Consider the following 20,708-nt stretch of genomic DNA (forward strand, 5'->3'; position numbering starts at 1 on the left):
ATATATGCATCGTTCTCATCAAATGGCGTGGAGATGGGAACATACTTGTCTTCCCCACCAAGAACCATGCCATGAGGAAAGGGACCATGGCTCGCCACACACCTCCAGGGCTGGTACGGTGCCGGTGCATGGGGCAGTCTACAGCAAAAAAGTGATTCTCCTTTCTGATCCGATACCTACAATTGGCCCACATCTGTGGCTTCTGTCATCAGAATGTTCTGGAATTTTGGTCTTTAGGGCAAAATTCCAACAGAGGCATATTAATTTGGTCCTTCCATCTTCCTCAAAGAAAATAAAATTTGATTTTGTTTCTCTTAATGAAATGTGTAGTCTTCTCTTTCGTGCTTCTGCCTCCTCCACCAGCTCCTTCACATGCACAGATAAATCTCTCTCTCAGCACATCTCCCTCGGCCCAACTTGCTCCAGCAATGGCACTATTTACTCTTCTTTCCTTCACAGGCCAACTTCTTTTTAAAGGAATCCATTCCCACATTTTTCATTTCCTCATTTGCCCAGTGGAATCTGAATTTCACCCACGGACACTCTAGTAAATAAACTCCTAAGAAAATCGTAAATTACTCCCTCTTAGCAAATGAATGAATGAATGAATGAATGAGTCATTTCTTAGTGCCTGTATTACTTGGCACCTCCAGCAATTTCACCATTACATTTCTTTCAGTAGAAGTCACTATTTTAACATTATTTTTTATGTTTAATAACTCTTTATAAAGAAACTTTTGGTATAAATTGGTACAATGTTTTTGAAGTAGAATGTGAGAGTATGTATCAAAGTCTTGGGGAAAAAAAACCCATCTCTTTCATTAAGTAATTTCAGGGCTATAAATCATTCCCAAGAAATTCTGATAAGTAAATTTTCTCATTTACTTATCTTACTTATATAAGATACTTACGTATCTTTTTTTTTTTTGAGACGGAGTCTCACTCTGTCGCCCAGGCTGGAGTGAAGCGGCACCATCTCAGCTCACTGCAAGCTCCGCCTCCCGGGGTTCAGGCCATTCTCTTATCTCAGCCTCCCGAGTAGCTGGGACTACAGGTGCCTGCCACCATGCCCGGCTAATTTTGTTTTTGTATTTTCAGTAGAGAAGGGGTTTCACTGTGTTAGCCAGGATAGTCTGGATCTCCTGACCTCATGATCCGCCCACCTTGGCCTCCCAAAGTGCTGAGATTACAGGTGTGAGCCACTGCACCCGGCCACTTATTGTATCTTACTTATTTACTTTGTTTACATAAGTTATTATAGATAAGTAAATAAGTATATGAATAAAATTTTTAAGTGCACCAATTACTACAAGAAAGAATGTAAGTAGGCCGGGTGCTGTGGCTCATGCCTATAATCCCAGCACTTTGGGAGGCCAAGGCTGGCAGATCACTTGAGGTCAGGAGTTCAAGACCAGCCTGACCAACATGGTGAAACCTCATCTCTACCAAAAATACAAAAATTAGCCAGGTGTGGTGGTGCACGTCTGTAATCCTAGCTATTTGGGAGGCTGAGGCAGGAGAATCACTTGAACCTAAGTAGCAGAGGTTGCAGTGAGCTGAGATCACACCACTGCACTCCAGCCTGGGTGACAGAGTAAGACTCCATCTCAAAAAAAAAAAAAAAAAAAAAAAAGTAAGTAAGATGGCAGGGCGCGGTGGCTCACGCCTGTAATCCCAGCACTTTGGGAGGCCAAGGCGGGCAGATCACGAGGTCAGGAGATCGAGACCATCCTGGCTAACATGGTGAAACCCCATCTCTACTAAAAATACAAAAAATTAGCCGGGTGCGGTGGTGGGCGCCTGTAGTCCCAGGTACTCGGGAGGCTGAGGCAGGAGGATGGCGTGAACCTGGGAGGTGGAGTGTGCAGTGAGCCGAGATAGCGCCACTGCACTCCGGCCTGGGTGAAAGAGCGAGACTCTGTCTCAAAAAAAAAAAACAAACAAAAAAAAACTCAACGGTTTAACACTAGCTTATTGCTAGGATATTAGGATATATATATATATACACACACACACACACACACAAAATAATATATAATTTATTTAATAGGAGTTCATAAAATATGAATTTTATGAATACATAAAATACAAATACATATATGTATATACATGTGAATTCCTATTAAATAAATTACATTTATATTTATTTATGTTATATGTATGTGTGTACATATATGTATATATGAGAGAGATAGCTGGGAAAGATAGAGATATAATAGAGTACTATGCAACTTTTTTAACAAAATTATACTTTTATATAATATATAATGACCTGAAAAAAATGCTTGTAATATTTCATGTAAAGAAAGAAAATCTGACTAGGCATGGTGGCTCATGCTTGTAACCCCAACACTTTGGGAGGCCAAGGCAGATGGATCACTTGAGGTCAGGATTTCGAGACTAGCCTGGCCAACACTTTGGGAGGCCAAGGCAGGCAGATCACAAGGTCAGGAGATTGAGGCCATCCTGGCTAACACAGTGAAACTGTGTCTCTACTAAAAATACAAAAAAATTAGCCAGGCATGGTGGCACACACCTGTAGTCCCAGCTACTTGGGAGGCTGCGGCAGGAGGATTGCTTGAACCTGGGAGGCAGAGGTTGCAGTGAGCCAAGATTGCGCCACTGCACTCCAGCCTGGGCGACAGAGTGAGACTCCATCTCAAAAAGAAAAAAAAGAAAAAGAAAAAAAATTGATTCACATACTAAGAGAGAAGAAAAGATGGAATTCTATAAAATGCTCAGTTAAAACAAGAGAAGGCAAAGAATAGAAGACCAAAAATGAAACAAAGAATATGAGCAGCAAATAGGAAAAGGTAATAAATATGGTAGATATTTATCCAACTACATCAATAATTATTTTAAATATCAATGGTCTAAATGCACTAATTGAAAAGGGTAATGGGTGCACCAAAATCTCATAAATCACCACTAAAAAACTTATCCACATAACCAAACACCACCTATTCCACAAAAGCCTATTGAAATAAAAAATTAAAATTCAAATAATTAAAAATAAAATAAAGCACACAGACTGTCAGAATGGATAAGAAAACAAGACCCAACTATATTCTGTGTATAAGAAATGCACTTTAAATGTCAAGATACAGATTAAAGGTATAGCGATGTAGAAAAATATACCATGCTAACACCAATGAAAATAAAGCTGGAACAGCTATACTAATTTTAGACAAAGTGGATCAAGAAAATTGTTAAAGAAAATTGTCAGGGATAAAAAAGAGCATTACAGAAATAGGGTAAAGAGGAGATGAAGGAGTAGGAAGCACCAGGAAATCTGTCTCCCAGCTAAACAAAACTTTTACCTACTGGCAGAGTCTGTTTGATGCAATTATTTTGAAACTCTGGGGTCTATTGAAGGCTTGCAACTTCAATATAAGGGTTGGACAGTAAAATACAGTTAATTTTGGTCAATTTTAGCTCTAGTACAGTAGTACCTACCCATCCACCACCCCCAGGCCCATGGCACATAGCTGAGCATGTGTCCCTGGAGCAGCTTGCACAGAGCTTGCAAGAGCCAAAGTGAGAAAAAGGAAACTGTCCTCCAAATATTGGGAGTCTGCATTTTGATTGTTGATTGTTGATTACTGATCCCAGTCACAGGTGCAAAGAGGTGGTGGCCATTGTTGTACACCCTGCCCATTGCTGCAAGACCCACCTTATCCAACTGAAGTGACTTCTGGGGGATAAAAAGAGCCAGTGCCTTTTTCCCCCCTTATTTTCCTCTTTTCCCTTTTTAAGGATACAGACAGTGTGAAGACTTGGATATTCAAAGACTAACACCTATGTAGGGGAAATTAGAAAGTCATCACACATACCCAGAAAAGACACAGGCTCAGAAAATAACTGAAAGAACCTTACATTTATACCTAAGGCCAATCATCATGGCATATGGGAGGCAGGACTAGAGTGAGATTGCAGCACTGGACAGAGCAGCGTGTGGAGGCTCACATTTGTGAATTTTAGCTCCAGGTTGACTGCAAGAACAAACCAGCAATCCCGAGAGGACCCACAGACCCTGTGAAGGAAGTGAAATGCTCCTGCAGGTCTCAGGAGACACCCTAAGTACTGTGAGTGCCCCAGCTGCAGAAGTGGGAAAGGGAGACCCTCCTCTCCTGAACACACACCCCCACTAGAGAAAGTGAAGGTCTGTTGCGGGAGAAGTTTCCGACTTTACCTGGATCTGAGTCAATTTAGAGAGTCGAGCAAAATACAGGGGTAGAGGAAGCAGCAGAAAGGCCCTCGGAACTCACTGGGTTCCCAAGCAGGTCATTCCTGCTGGCACCACAGGGATCCATTGGGAAGGCAGCCAGAGGAGCAGTGGGTAAAACTTCACAGGGAGAAGGAAATCTCCAGCTGAACATTGTAACAGTTTGAACGGATGAGAAGCCTCCTGGCCAGAACTCGGGGACGGTGCAAATCTGGTGTGCAGGCTCCAGAGGGAGGGGAAAAACCAAGCCCTTTTCTTTCATAGCTGGGAAGTAGGTAGCCTGGGGCAAGTTTTTAAGCCCCTCTCGCCCACGCCCAGAAACAGACTTGGGGCTGTTGGCAGGGGCAAGGTGGGAGGGAGACAGGCCCTTTGGTTTGTGTGGGAGCTGGGTGAGGTCTGTGACTGCTGGCTTTCCCCACTTCTCTGACAACCTGCATGACTCAGCAGAGGCAGCCATAATCCTCCTAGGTACACAACTCCAGTGACCTAGGACTCTCACCCCCATCCCCCACAGCAGCTGCAGCAAGACCCACCCAAGGAAAGCCTGAGCCCAGACATGCCTAGCCCCACCCCTGCCTGGTGGTCAGTCCCTACCCACCCTAGTAGCGAAAGACAAAGGGCATATAATCTTGGGAGTTGTAGGGCCCTGCCCACCACTGGGCCCTCTCCATACTACTACAGCTGATGCTCTCTGGAAAGCACTACCTCCCGCAGAAGGCCAACCAGCACAAAATCAGAGCATTAAACCACCAAAGCTAAGAACCCTCACAGAGTCCATTGCACCCCCTCCCCAACTCACCTCCACCAGAACAGGTGCTGGTATCCATGGCTGAGAGACCCATAAATAGTTCACACCGAAGGACTCTGTGCAGACAACCCCTAGTACCAGCCCAGAGCTGGGTAGACTGCCTGGGTGGCCAGACCCAGAAAAGAGACAACAATCACTGCAGTTCAGCTCACAGGAAGCCACATCCATAGGAAAAAGGGGAGGGTACTACATCAAGGGAACACCCTGTGGGACAAAAGAATCTGAACAACAGTCTTCAGCCCTAGATATTCCCCCTGACAGAGCCTACACAAATGAGAAGGAACCAGGAAACCAACCCCAGTAATATGACAACACCTGGCTTTTCAACACCCCCCAAAAAAATCACACTAGTTCACCAGCAATAGATCCAAACCAAGAAAAAATCCCTGATTTACCTGAAAAATAATTCAGAAGGTTAGTTATTAAGCTAATCGGGGAAGCACCAGAGAAAGGCAGAGCCCAATGCAAGAAAATCCACAAAACAATACAAGAAGTAAGAGGAGAAATATTCAAGGAAATAGATGCATAAAGAAAAAGCAATCAAAACTTCAGGAAACTTTGGACACACTTTTAGAAATGTGGAATGCTCTGGAAAGTCTCAGCAATAGAATTGAACAAGTAGAAGAAAGAAATTCAGAGCTTGAAACTTTGGACACACTTTTAGAAATGTGAAATGCTCTGGAAAGTCTCAGCAATAGAATTGAACAAGTAGAAGAAAGAAATTCAGAGCTCGAAGACACGGTCTTTGAATTAACCCAATCCAACAAAGATAAAGAAAAAAGAATAAGAAAATATGAACAAAGCCTCCAAGAAGTCTGGGATTATGTTAAACCTAAGAATAATCAGTGTTCCTGAGGAAGAAGAGAATTCTAAAAGCTTGGAAAACATATTTGGGGGAGTAATTGAGGAAAACTTCCCCGACCTTGCTAGAGACCTAGACATTCAAATACAAGAAGCACAAACAACACCTAGGAAATTCATGGCAAAAAGATCTTCACCTAGGCACATCAGATTATCCAAAGTTAAGATGAAAGAAAGAATCTTAAAAGCTGTGAGACAGAAGCACCAGGTTACCTACAAAGAAAACCTATCAGATTAACAGCAGATTTCTCAGCAGAAACCCGACAAGCCAGAAGGGATTGGGACCCTATCTTCAGCCTCCTCAAACAAAACAATTGTCAGCCAAGAATTTTGTATCCAGCTAAACTAAGCATCATATATGAAGGAAAGATACAGTCCTTTTCAGACAAACAAATGCTGAGAGAATTCACCATTACCAAGCCACCACTACAAGAACTGCTAAAAGGAGCTCTAAATCTTAAAACAAATCCTGGAAACACATCAAAATAGAACCTCTTTAAAGCATAAATCACACAGGACCTATAAAGCAAAAATACAAGTTAAAAAGCAAAAACAAAAAACAAACAAACAAAAAAAGTATGCAGGCAACAAAGAGCATGATGAATGCAAGGGTACCTCATATTTCAACACCAAAATTGAATGTAAATGGCCTAAATGCTCCACCTGAAAGATGCAGATCCACAGAATGGATAATAACTCACCAACCAACTACCTGCTGCCTTCAGGAGATTCACCTAATGCATAAGGACTCACATAAACTTAAGGGGTGGAAAAAGGCATTTCATGCAAATGGACACCAAAAGTAAGCAGGGGTAGCTATTCTTATATCAGACAAAACAAACTTTAAGGCAACAGCAGTTGTAAGAGACAAAGAGGGACATTATATAATGGTAAAAGGCATTGTCCAACAGGAAAATATTGTAATCCTATATATATATGCGCCTATTACTGGAGTTCCCAAATTTATCAAACAATTACTACTAGACCTAAGAAATGAGATAGACAGCAACACAATAATAGTGGGAGACTTTAGTACTCCACTGACAGCACTAGACAGGTCATCAAGACAGAAAGTCAACAAAGAAACAATGGATTTAAACTATATCCTGGAACAAATGGACTTAACAGGTATATACAGAATATTTCATCCAACAACCACAGAATACACATTCCGTTCAACAGCGCATGGAACTTTCTCCAAGACAGACCATATAATAGGCCATAAAACAAACATCAATAAACTTAAGAAAATTGAAATTATATCAGGCACTCTCTCAGACCACAGTGGAATGAAACTGGAAATTATCTCCAAGAGGAACTTTCAAAACCATGCAAATACATGGAAATTAAATAAACTGCACCTGAATGAGCACTGGCTCAAAAACGAAATCAAGATGGAAGTTTAAAAATTCTTCAAACAGAACAACAGTAACGACACAACCTACCAAAACCTCTGGGATACAGCAAAGGGGATGCTAAGAGGAAAATTTATAGCCCTAAACACCTCATTGAAAAGACTGAAAGAGCACAAACTGACATTCTAAGGACACACCTCAAGGAACTAGAGAAACAAGAAAAAAATGAAACCCAAACTCAGCAGAAGAAAGGAAATAACCAAGATCAGAGCAGAACTAAATGAAATTGAAACAAAAAAAATACAAAAGATAAATGAAACAAAAAGCTGATTTCTTTGAAAAGTTAAATAAAATTGATAGACCATTAGCAAGATTAACCAAGAAAAGAAGACAGAGAATCCAAATAACCTCAGTAAGAAACGAAACAGGAGATATTACAAGTGACAGCACTGAAATACAAAAGATCATTCAAGGCTACCATGAGCACATTTATGCACATAAACTAGAAAACCCTTAAGACATGGAGAAATTCCTGGAAAAATACAACCCTCCTAGCTTAAATCAGGAAGAATTAGATACCCTCAACAGACCAATAACAAGCAGTGAGATTGAAGTGGTAATTTAAAAATTACCAACAAAAAAAGTCCAAGACAAGACAGATTCACAGCAGAATTCTACCAGACATTCAAAGAATTGGTACCAATCCTTTTGACACTATTACAGAAGATAAAGAAAAACCCTCCCTAATTCATTCTATGAAGCCAGAATCACCCTAACACCAAAACCAGGAAAGGACATAACCAAAAAAGAAAACTACAGACAGATATCCTTGATGAACATAAATGCTAAAATCCTTAACAAAATAATAGCTAACCAAATCCAAAAACATATCATAAAGATAATCCACCATGATCAAGTGGGTTTCATAGCAGGGATGCAGGGATGGTTTAATGTATACAAGTAAATAAATGTGATACACCACAGAAAGAGAATTAAAAACAAAAATCACATGATCATCTCAATAGATGCAGATGCAGAAAAAGCATCTGACAAAACCCAGTATTCCTTTATGATTAAAACTTTCAGCAAAATTGGCATAAAGGGACATACCTTAATATAATAAAAGCCATCTACAGCAAACCCACAGCCAACATAATACTGAATGGGGAAAAGTTGAAAGCATTCCCTCTGAGAACTGGAACATGACAAGGTTACCCACTCTCACCACTTCTTTACAACATAGTACTGGAAATCCTAGCCAGAGCAATCAGACAAGAGAAAGAAATAAAGGGCATCCAAATCAGTAAAGAGGAAGTCAGACTGTCACTGTTTGCTGCCAATATGATTGCTTGCCTTGAAAATCCTAAAGACTCCTCCAGAAAGCTCCTAAAACTGATAAAAGAATTCAGCAAAGTTTCTGGATACAAGATTAATGTACACAAGTCAGTAGCTCTTCTATACACCAATAGCAACCAAACTGAGAATCAAATCAAGAACCCTTTTATAATAGCTTAAAAAAAAAAAAAAAACCTTAGGAATATACCTAACCAAGGAGTTGAAGACCTCTACCAGGAGAACTACAAAACATTGCTGAAAGAAATCATAGACGGGGCTGGGCCTGGTGGCTCACACTTGTAATCCCAGCACTTTGGGAGGCTGAGATGGGCGGATCACAAGTTCAGGAGATCAAGAACATGCTGGCTAACATGGTGAAACCCCATCTGTACTAAAAAATACAAAAAAATTAGCCAGGCGTGGTGGCAGGTGCCTGTAGTCCCAGCTACTCAGGAGGCTGAGGCAGGAGAATGGCATGAACCTGGAAATGTGGAGGTTGCAGTGAGCCGAGATCATGCCACTGCACTCCACCCTGGGTGACAGAGTGAGACTCCATCTCAAAGAAAAAAAAAAAAAAAGAAATCATAGATGACACAAACAAATCGAAGCACATTCCATGCTCATTAATGGGTAGAATCAATATTGTGAAAATGACCATACTACCAAAAGCAATCTACAAATGCAATGCAATCCCCATCAAAATACCACCATCATTCTTCACAGAAATAGAAAAAAACAATTCTAAAATTCATATGAAACCAAAAAAGAGCCAGCATAGTCAAAGCAACACTAAGCAAAAAGAACAAATCTGGAGGCATCACACTACCTGATTTCAAACTATACTATAAGGCCATAGTCACCAGAACAGCATGGTACTGGTATAAAAATAGGCACATAGACCAATGGAACACAATAGAGAACCCAGAAATAAATCCAATACTTACAACCAACTGATCTTCAACAAAGCAAACAAAAACATAAAGTGGGGGAAAGGACACCGTTTTCAACTAATGTTGCTGGGATAATTGGCTAGCCACATGTAGGAGAATGAAACCAGATCCTCATTTCTCACCTTAGACAAAAATCAACTCAAGATGGATTAAGGACTTAAACCTAAGACCTGAAACTATAACAATTCTAGAAGATAACATTGGAAAAACCCTTGTAGACATTGGCTTAGGCAAGGATTTCATGACCAAGAACCCAAAAGCAAATGCAATAAAAACAGAGATAAATGGCTGGGACCTAATTAAACTAAAGAGCATTTGCATGGCAAAAGGAACAGTCAGCAGGGTAAACAGACAACCCACAGAGTGGGAGGAAATCTTCACAATCTATACATCTGACAAAGGACTAATATCTAGAATCTACAATGAACTCAAACAAATCAGTAACACGATAAACAAACAATCCCATCAAAAATTGGGCTAAGGACATGAATAGACAATTCTCAAAAGAAGATATACAAATGGCCAACAAACATATAAAAAAATGCTCAACATCACTAATAATCAGGGAAATGCAAATCAAAACCACAATGCAATACCACCTTACTCCTGCAAGAATAGCCATAATCAAAAAATCAAAAACATTAGATGTTGGCGTGGATGTGGTGATCCAGGAACACTTCTACACTGCTGGTGGGAATGTAAACTAGTATAGCCACTATGGAAATCTGTGTGGAGATTCCTAAAAGAACTAAAAGTAGAACTACCATTTGATCCAGCAATCCCACTACTGGGTATCTACCCAGAGGAAAATAAGTCATTCTTAGAAAGAGATACTTGCACATGCATGTTTATAGCAGCAAAATTCACAATTGCAAAATCGTGGAACCAACCAAATGCCCATCAATCAATGAATAAATAAAGAAACTGTGGTATATATACATACAATGGAATACTACTTAGCCATAAAAAGGAATGGATTAACAGCATTTGCAGTGACCTGGATAAGACTGGACACATTCTAAGTGAAGTAGCTCAGGAATGGAAAACCAAATATTGTTGGTTCTCACTGATATGTGGGAGCTAAGCTATGAAGACGCAAAGGCATGAGAATGATACAATGGACTTTGGGGACTTGGGGGGAAGAGTGGGAGCGGGGGTGAGGAATAAAAGACTACAAATGTGGTGCAGTGTATACTACTCAGGTTATGGGTGCACCAAAATCTCACAAATCACCACTAAAGGAATTTACTCATGTAACCAAATACCACCTGTACCCTAATAACTTATGGGGGAAAAAAAGTTTACACCTAAGGCCAATTTTCAGCACAGAGGTAGTCTACAACAATCAAAACCAAAACAAACAAACAAACAAACAAAAACCAGTAAAACCTGAAGATGGGCGAGAATCTACTTTTCACAGTTACTATATTATTAGTGATAGAACTCTAAGGAGAAACAGATAAACTCACTCTTATAGTTGGAGACTTTGTCACCCCTTTGTCAGAAATGGACAGGTCCAGCAGTCAGAAAATAGGTAAGGATATAATTGAATGGAAAAGTACCATCAATTAACTGGATCAAATTAATATTTGTAAAATATTTCATCCAATGACAGTAGAATATATATTCTTTCTCATGCTCACAATCAACATTCACCAAGATATACCACATTCCAAGCCATAAAATACATCTCAACAAATTTAAAATAATGGACATTATACAAAGTATGCTCTCAGACTGCATTGGAATTAAATTAGAAACCAATAACAAAAAGATAGCTGGAAGACCCGAAAACTCTTAGAGATCAAACAACACATTTTAAGGTCAAAGGAGAAGTCTCAAGAAAAATTTAAAAGTACTTCAACTTCAATGAAAATGACAATAAAACTCATCAAAATTTGTGGGATGCAGTGAAACAGTACTTAAAGGGAAATTTACAGAACTGAATGCGTACATTAGAAAAGAAGGGAAATCTATAATCTAAGCTTCCACCTTAATAACCTAGAAAAAAAGGCAATTTAAATGCAATGTGGCCAGGTGCGGTGGCTCATGCCTGTAATCCCAGCACTTTGGGAGGCCGAGGCAGGTGGATCACCTGAGGTCAGGAGTTCAAGGCCAGCCTGACCAACATGGTGAAATCCAATCTCTACTAAAAATACAAAAATTAGCTGGGTATGGTGATGCATGCCTGTAGTTCCAGATACTCAAGAGGCTGAGGCAGGAGAACTGCTTGAACCTGGGAGGTGGAGGTTGTGCCACTGCATTCCAGCCTAGGCAACAGAGTAAGACTCTGTCTCAGAAAATAAATAAATAAATAAATAAATGCAATGTAAGCAGAAGAAAAGAAAAGAAATAATAAGAATTAGAGCAGAAATCAGTGAAATTGGAAATAGGAAATAAAGAAAAAAGCTGACTCTTTGAAATGATAAATAAATTTTAAAACATTTATACAGGTTAAGAAAAAAGACACACATTGCTAATATCAGAAAGGAAAGTAGAACCATCATTACTAATCCTATGGACATTGAAAAGATAACAAAGAAACAAAATGGATTCCAAGGCCACAAATTCAAATACCTAAATAAAATAGACCAATTTTTTGAAGGATACAGTTTGCCAAAACTCAAAGAGAAAGAGATAACCTCAATGGTGCTACATCTATTTTAAAATTAGATCAATAATTAAGAACCTTCTAAAACAAAGAAACCATGCCAATTGAATTCACTGCTGAGTTCTGCCAAACATTTAAGGAAGTAAGGATTACTTACAGAAAATAGAAGCAAAAGGAATACTTTCTGACTCATTCTATGAGACCAGTATTACAAAGACATTGCAAGAAGGAAAACTATAGACCAATATCTCTCATAAATAGAGATGCAAAAATTCTCAACAAAATATTAGCAAATTGAACCCAACAATGTAAAAAAAATTATATATCAGAACCAAGTGAGATCTATTCCAGGATGGAAGGCTGATTCAACATAGGAAAATAAATTAATATAATCTATCATTTCAACAGGCTGAAGGACAAGAATCTCATGATTATGTAAATAGATACAGAAAAGTGTTTGACAAAATTCAACACTTGTTCATAATAAAAACTCCTAGCAAACTAGGATTTGAGCAGAACATCCTCAACTTGATGAATGACATCTACTCTTAACATCATACTTGATGAATGAAAAACCTACTCTTAACATCATACTTGATGATGAAAAACTAGATGTTTTCCTACGAAGATCAGGAATGAGGCAAGGATGTCTGTTCTTACTACTCCTATCAACATTGTACTGAGAGTTTCAGCTAATGCAATAAGACAAGAAGAGGAAATAAGAGATATACAGATTGGAAGGAAAGAAAAAAAGCATCTTTGCAGATGACATGGTTATCTGTGTAGAAATCCCAAAGAATAAACAAAAACAAAACTCTCCCAGAACTAAGTAAACAGTTATGGCAAGCTGTAGGATAAAATGATAATATTAGACAAAAGTTAATTGTTTTCTTATCATCCAGCAATTAAAAAAATGAAATTTGAAAATAAAATAAAAACCATTCCCATTAGCACCAAAAAAAGTAAAAAGAAAAAAAAAAAGAATGAGCTTTATATGAGGAAAACTACAATACTCTAATGAAGAAAATTTTTTAAAAGATCTAAATAAAGGTAGGCATATTTCACATACATGGATAGGAAGTCTCAATATCATCAAGACATCAGTTATTTCAACAAAATGCGTAAATTCAATGCAATCCTATATAAAGTCCCAGAAAGTTATTTTGTGCATTTTGCTAAACTGATTCTAATGCTTATATGAAGAGGCAAAGGACCCAGAATAGTCAACATAACATTAAACAACAGTGTTTGAGATCTGACATGACACTACCCAAATTCAAGACTTAGTAGAAAGCTATAAATCAAGACAATATGGTATTGGCAAAGGAAGAGACAAATAAATGAGTTGAACAGAAATAGATCCGCACAAATGAAGTCAACTGATCTTTGACAAAGGAACAAAAGCAATTCAATGGAGGAAGTGTAGTATTCAATAAAAGGTGCTGGAACAACTGGACATCTGTATTAGTCCATTCTCACATTGCTATAAAGAACTTCCTGAGACTGGGTAATTTATAAAGAAAGGAGGTTTATTGTTCCATTACAAAGAAAGGAACTATTGGTTCATAGTTCCACTGGCTATACAGGAAGCATGGCTGGGGGGGCCTCCGGAAACTTACAATCATGGCAGAAGGTGAAGGGGAAGCAAGCACATCTTCATATTGCCAGCAAGAGAGAGCAAAGGGAGAGGTGCTACACACCGTTTAAACAGCCGGATCTCATGAGAATTCACTCACTATCATGAGAACAGCAAGGGGGAAATCCATCCCCATGATCCAATCACCTTCCACCAGGTCCCTCCCCTAACACTGAGGATTACAATTCCACATGGATTCGGGTTGGGACACAGAGCCAAACCATATCAACATCTACATGCAAAAAATGAATCTAGACATAGACCTTACACCTTTCACAAAAATTAACTGAAAATAGATCATAGACCTACATCTATTTTAATGTTTTAAAGTACAAAACTATAAATTTCCGAGAAGATAATATAGGAGAAAACCTAGATGACCTTAGGATTGATGATGAATTTTTGGAGACCACACCAAAAACATGATCCATGAAAGAAGTAATTGATAATCTGGACTTCATTGTAATTAAAACTTCTGCTCCGCAAAAGACATTGTTTAAAGGATGAAATGACAAGCTAAAGACTGGCAGAAAACATTGGCAAAACATATATCTTGATAAAGGATTGCTACCCAAAATACACAAAGAACTCTTAAATCTCAATAATAATGAAACAATCCAATTAAAAAGTGGGCAAAAGACCTGAACAGACATCTTACCAAAGAAGATGTTCATGTAGCAAATAAGTACATGAAATAATGCTCAACATCATACGTTATTACAGAATTTTCAAGTAAAATAACAATAAGATACCACTACACATCTATTAGAATGGATAAAATAAAAAACACTGAAAAAATTAACAGCTGACAAAGATGTTGAAAAACCGACACTAACATTCATTGTTTGTGGGAATGCAAAATGGTACAGTCTCTTTGAAACACAGTTCAGCCTTTCCTTATAAAACTAAGCACACTCTTACCATATGATCCAGCAATTGTGATCCTTGGTATTTACCCAAATGAGTTGAAAACTTACGTACACACAAAAACCTGCACACAAATGCTTATAGCACTTCATTAACAATTGTCAAAACTTGGAAGCAAACAAGATGTCCTTCAATAGATAAATGCATAAATGAATTGTGGCGTGTTCATATCAGAAAACAGCATTCAACAATAAAAAGAAATAAACTAGTACAAAAAGACATGGAGGAAACTTAAATACATGTTAGTGAAATAAGTCAATCTGAAAAGGCTACATATTGTATGATTCTATCTGTATGACATTCTAAAAAAGAACAAATGATGGAGACAGCCAAAAAGATTAGTGGCTGCCAGTGGTTCAAGTGGAGGGAGAGAGGGATAAACAGGTGGAGCACAGGGGATTTTTATGGCAGTGAAACTATTCTGTGTAACACTGAAATGGTAGATACTTGTCATTATACACTTGTTAAAACATATAGAAAATTCATTAGAAATAGTGACCCCTAAGGTAAATTATGGATGTTATGTATTGGTGAATCAATTTTAATAAATGTATCACACTACTGCAGGATGCTAATAATGGGGGAAATGAAGGTTGGGATATAAGAAGGTATATGTTCTTCCTACTTATTTTTCTGTAAGCCTAGAACAACTCTAACAAAATTAAGCTTATTCATTTAAAAAATCAATCCGTCATCCAATTAGAAAATGGGCAAAAGACATAAAGACACATGTCATTGAGGAGGACATATAGATAGTGAATAAGCACATGAAAAGATGTTCATTAGTTATCAGGGAACTGCAAATTAGGACCATGATAACATATTAATGCATATCTATCAAAATGGATAAAATAAAAAATAGTGACAATACCAAATGCTGGTAAGGATGTAAAGAGCCTGATTTTCTCAAGCATTGATAATGGAAATGTAAAATAATACAGTCACTCTGGAAAATACCTTGTCAGTTTCTTTTTTAAAAAAATTAAATGTAACAACTACCATAGGACCCTTAATTGCACTCTTAGGCATTTATCCCAGAGAAATGAAAGCATATGTCCACCCAAACACCTATACATTAATGTTCCTGGATGCATTATTTGAAAAGGCAAAATATGGAAACAACTACAATGCCCCTCAACAGGTGAATGGGTAAACAAACTGTAGTATAGATAATATGGTACCAAATCTCTGTGGTGCAGCAACGAAAAGGAACAAACTATTGATACATGCAACAACTTGGATGGATCTCAAGGCCATTATGCTGAGTGAGAAAAGCTGATCTTGAAATGTCACATATTGTATAATTCCATTTATATAACATTCTCAAAATGACAAGAGTGTAAAGGTAGAAAACATATCAGTGATTGCCAAGGGTTGATGATGGTAGGAGATCAGGAAGGTGAGAGTGACTATCAGGGAGTAGCAGAGGCAGACCTTTGTGGTGCTAGAGGATTTCAGTATTCTCATTGGCATGGTGGCTGCATGAATCGACACTTGTGATAAATGACATAGACCTATACACACACAATGAACCAGTGTCAGTCTCCTGTCTTTGATACGGTACTATAGTTATAAAAGTTGGAACAATTAGGGGAAATTGGGTGAAGGGTTAGTACGCAGAATTTCTGTGTGCTAACTTTGTAATTTTCTAGGAATCTACGATTATTTCAAAATAAAAAGTTGGCCAGGCACAGTGGCTCACTCCTGTAATCCCAGCACTTTGGAAGGCCGAGGCAGGCAGATCACCTGCAGTCAGGAGTTCGAGACCAGCTTGGCCAACATGATGAGACCCCGTCTCCACTAGAAACACAAAAATTAGCCAGGCGTGGTGGTACACACCTGTAATCCCAGCTACTCGGGAGGCTGAGGTAGGAGACTCACTTGAACTTGGGAGGCAGATGTTGCAGTGAGCCAAGATTGCATCACTGCACTCCAACCTGGGTGATAGAGTGAGACTCTGTCTCAAAAAAATAAAATAAAATAAGTTAAAATTTTTTAATGTTTATAATTATGAACATGACATATTTATCAGCTAGGCATAGCTAAAGAGATTAATTGGTAAATTGTAAATAAGTTGATGAAGCATGGAGATTAAAAAAAAAAGAAAGTGAGACATGTAAAAGGGCATAAGAGATATATGGCAGTCTGCAGAAAGATTTAACATATACATAATCAGAGTCCCAGAATGGGAGGAGAGAGGAAATGAAGAGAGGCAAACTTTGGGAAGATAATAGGTTAGAATTTTCCAAAACTGAGGAGAGACACCAAATTACAGATTCAGGAAGTTCTGTGAAATCCAAGAAGAGTAAATAAAAAGAAAATTATCCTTGTATCACAGTAAAACAAAGACAAAAAGCAAGCAGCACCTCCATTGGTGGCAGAGAAGGAAATGTCATATTTTTATATGTTCTTCATCATCACAACATTCAAATTACAACTGACATCTCAACAGAAATCATAGAAGAAAGAATTCAATGGACTTATACAAAGTACCAAAAATAAAACTAGCTACCAAACACTCTAGAATTCTATACCCAGAAAAAATATCTTCCAAAAGTGAAGGCACAGTAAAGACACTTTCAGATTAACAAAACTGAGATAATTCATTGTATCAAATTCACACTAAAAATTTCTAAAGGGAATTCTACAGACTAAAAGAAAAGATGCCGAATGGAAATAAGAAAATGCAGAGATAAGAAAATGGAATAATATGAAATAATTAATCCAAGAAGAGGCAAGAACATAGAGAAAAGCAATCATATAATAGTTGGGCCAAATAAAAAACAAATAGTAGATAACATTTAAATGTATCAATAACTACCTTGAGTGTAAATGAACAAAATAAATATCAATCGTCACACTGGATTTTAAAAACAAATTTTTAAAATAGCAACAATCAATGCTGCTTTCACAGGATACATCTTAAATATAAATGAACAGGGAGGTTGAAAGTAGAATGGAAAATGTCTATATCATGCAAACATTAGCCAATAGAAAACATATGTAATTACAGCAATGTCAGACAAAGTAGGCTTCAGGACAAAATGCATTACTAGAGATGTAAAGGGCGTTTCCTAGTGATAAACGATCATTTACCAGGGAGATATGACAATTCTAAATGTGTATGCACCAAATTAATATGCTTCAAAATATGTACACAATTTAACAGATATAAAAGTGGAAATAGACATATCTATACTCATAGTGTGAGATTTTTAACATACCTCTCTCGGCAACTAATTTGCATTTCTTTGGTTATTAGAGGATCAGAATCGGTTTTGTGTTCTTAGTTTTTTGTGGTTATATATGAAACTGACTTCATATATTTCGCATGTTTTCCCACCGGAATGTTGCCTTTTTGCTTATTGATATGTAAGCCTTCTTTTTAAGATTTACTTTACGACATATGCTATAAGTGGTTCTTGCCAGCATTTGTCTTTTTATTTCATGAGTTTTGGAATTTTTGTAAAATACAATCTTCTCAACATTTTAAGTGATGTTGCCTGCATTGTTTTCATTCCTGAAACCTAAAAGAGTGTGTTTTGATAGATTTATTTTTCGCTAGATAGAGTATTCTGAGTCTTAATATTGACACTATAGGTTCAAAGAAATTCACCTTATTTAAATAGAATCTATTCAAATTGTACTGAAATTGTTTGTGGGAATTTTAAGGGAGATCTTTCTTTCTACCTGAATGATCTTTCTTCCAAATCTTTATTTGTTTGACAAATATTTATCGAGCTTCTCTTCAGTACCAGGCACTGTTTCAGGAGCTAGGGATAAGGCAGGGATTCAAATGGACCTTCCCTCCCCGCACATTCTGTTGGGAGGAAGGAAGCAGTAAACACATATAGGAACAAACCTGTATGGCCTGTGGAGATGAACGCAACGGAGAAAGATAAGACTTTTGGGATAAGATGGCAGGTACACCTTGATCCACTGGCGGACTCTTTTTGCATCCTTCAAAATGTCTTGGCTGTCACCTTGCTCTGCGTGCTAACTTTGAGCCATGTCAGTTCTTCCACATTACACTGTGGAATTGACTTGAATTGATAAAACAAAAAAATGGAGGTAAAAAGCGTTTCTCAAAGATTAATTCTTTTTTTTGAGACAGAGTCTTGCTCTGTCACCCAGGCTGGAGTGCAGTGGCGCGATCTCGGCTCACTGCAACCTCCACCTCCCGGGTTCACGCCATTCTCCTGCCTCAGCTTCCCGAGTAGCTGGGATTACAAGCATGCGCCACCATGCCCGGCTAATTTTTTTTGTATTTTTAGTAGAGACGGAGTTTCACCTTATTGGCCAGGAGCCACAAGTGCTGCCGAACTTACAAAGAAAGGAATCAGGCCATCCGCTTTGTCTCTCTCCAGGGCTTCCTGCAGGGCAGACGCACGCATGGCGAAGTTGCCATCTGAGGGGATGGCTTTTAATTTCACTCCACCAATTAACCCAGCTCTTTCCACTGAGGAGTGTGCCTGGAAAGAAGACAGCAGAGTTGGATTTGTACAGGTGTGTGCATGCAGTGATTACCAGGCCCTGGATCCGCAGAGAGCAGCCAACACTGCAAACACAAGGTCCCTCTTAACGGCACAGGAAGCAGAACTGCTCCTGACTGCTCCCTCTCCCCTGCACCTTCAGGAGACCCCTTTTTTCCTGGAGTTGTTTCTGTTCCTGTGGAATCTTGCTTTTAAGTTTAAAGTATCAGGCACTAACAAGGGTAAAGTGCTGGGTCAATATTTATGAAGTTTTTCATTTGTTTGAACTCAAGGACAAGTGGCGAGACCCTGGAAAGTAGATCCCAGAGGTGGACTTGGAAATCCTAGGCTCAAATCTGTGCCCTGCCCCTGACTGTGGAGCCTTGGGGAGCTTGGTGGCCAGGCTCAGTAAACAGTACCCGGAGGAAAGAAACCAGCCAGGAGGCATCACCACTGTGGCAGATCCATCCTGTCTCAGAGATTCTCAGGAAAGGCAATTCTCATGAAAGCCAGCCACCTTTTGCCCTGCAGCCCCCACCGCCACTGTCTCCTGCTTGACCCTACCCAGGGGCCTGAGATCACAGAATAACAAAGCTGCAGTTAGGGCCGAGGACTTTGATCCCCATATCTAGTTTCTCTGCAATGGTGCTCAGAAGGCCAGATAATCACAATATAAGTCCGCACTGGTAGAAAAGGTGACAGAGCCAGTCGCGGTGATGTCTCCACACATTTATTTCCTTCTTAACTTGATCTATCCAGTTCCCACCCAAGAATCCACCCCTTCCCTGTAGTTCAGGTCTCTATTTAGTGATACCTGAGGAACTGTTCTTAGATTTGGAAGGATACTGTTTGGTTTGGTTTGGTTTGAATTTGACATAAAACCAAACATTTGGGTCTTGAAGTCTTGGCTGATACCCCCACAACACACTCACCTGATCGGATGAGTAAGCCACCAGCTTCTCCATGATAGCGGCCTGTGTGAGCTCTGGGGACGCTGCCTGCAGCCGATGGATCACTTTGGTCCGAGCGGCCAGCAGGGCCACCAGGGTGGCTTCACTGGCACTTCCCTAAATTCAAGAGAAGGTCCAAATGAAATCCCAAACATAGCGAAGGCATTGGTACCTACACTATTGGAAGACATATTGTTTTGTGTCCATAGTTTTCTTAAAATATGAGTCTGAAATGGCAAAATTCACTCTCCTTTGCTTAGGAGAAAACTAATATTTTTGACACCTGAGACCACCACTTCAGCTGTTAGTATGAGTTTGCCATTGGTGGGTCTATTTTGTGTAACAGCAGCAGCTAACATTTCTGACTACTTCCCTGCGCCAGGTATTGTGAGAGCTTCTCCTCATGGACTGCCCCCAGCCTGGCCTAGGAGGACTGCTCCTGTCTCTATCAGAGGAGAACGGCCCAGGGCACCAGCATGCAAGCCTGACTCTGCTTTCATATTCACTCGGACAGAGCGATTTGCATTTGTTTATAAAATAGGGGTGCATTTTCCTTGAGACTAAGAGATGCCTTAAAG

At 39.0% G+C, this 20,708-nt stretch overlaps 1 protein-coding gene across 3 annotated transcripts in view; it reads right to left on the minus strand.

The window, feature by feature from the left end:
* Positions 1–20,708, minus strand: part of DDC (dopa decarboxylase) — a 104,904-nt gene that overhangs the window by 48,518 nt on the left and 35,678 nt on the right. For all 3 annotated transcript variants that reach the window (XM_004045448.4, XM_004045449.4, XM_004045454.2), the window contains exons 5-6: positions 20,113–20,247; positions 19,037–19,180 (exon numbers count right to left, since the gene is read on the minus strand). In XM_004045448.4, the coding sequence (XP_004045496.1) occupies positions 19,037–19,180; positions 20,113–20,247 (279 nt within the window). The remainder of the gene's footprint in view (positions 1–19,036; positions 19,181–20,112; positions 20,248–20,708) is intronic.

Source organism: Gorilla gorilla, chromosome 6 (genome assembly GCF_029281585.2).
Source record: "Gorilla gorilla gorilla isolate KB3781 chromosome 6, NHGRI_mGorGor1-v2.1_pri, whole genome shotgun sequence".
NCBI classification, from domain to species: domain Eukaryota; kingdom Metazoa; phylum Chordata; class Mammalia; order Primates; family Hominidae; genus Gorilla; species Gorilla gorilla.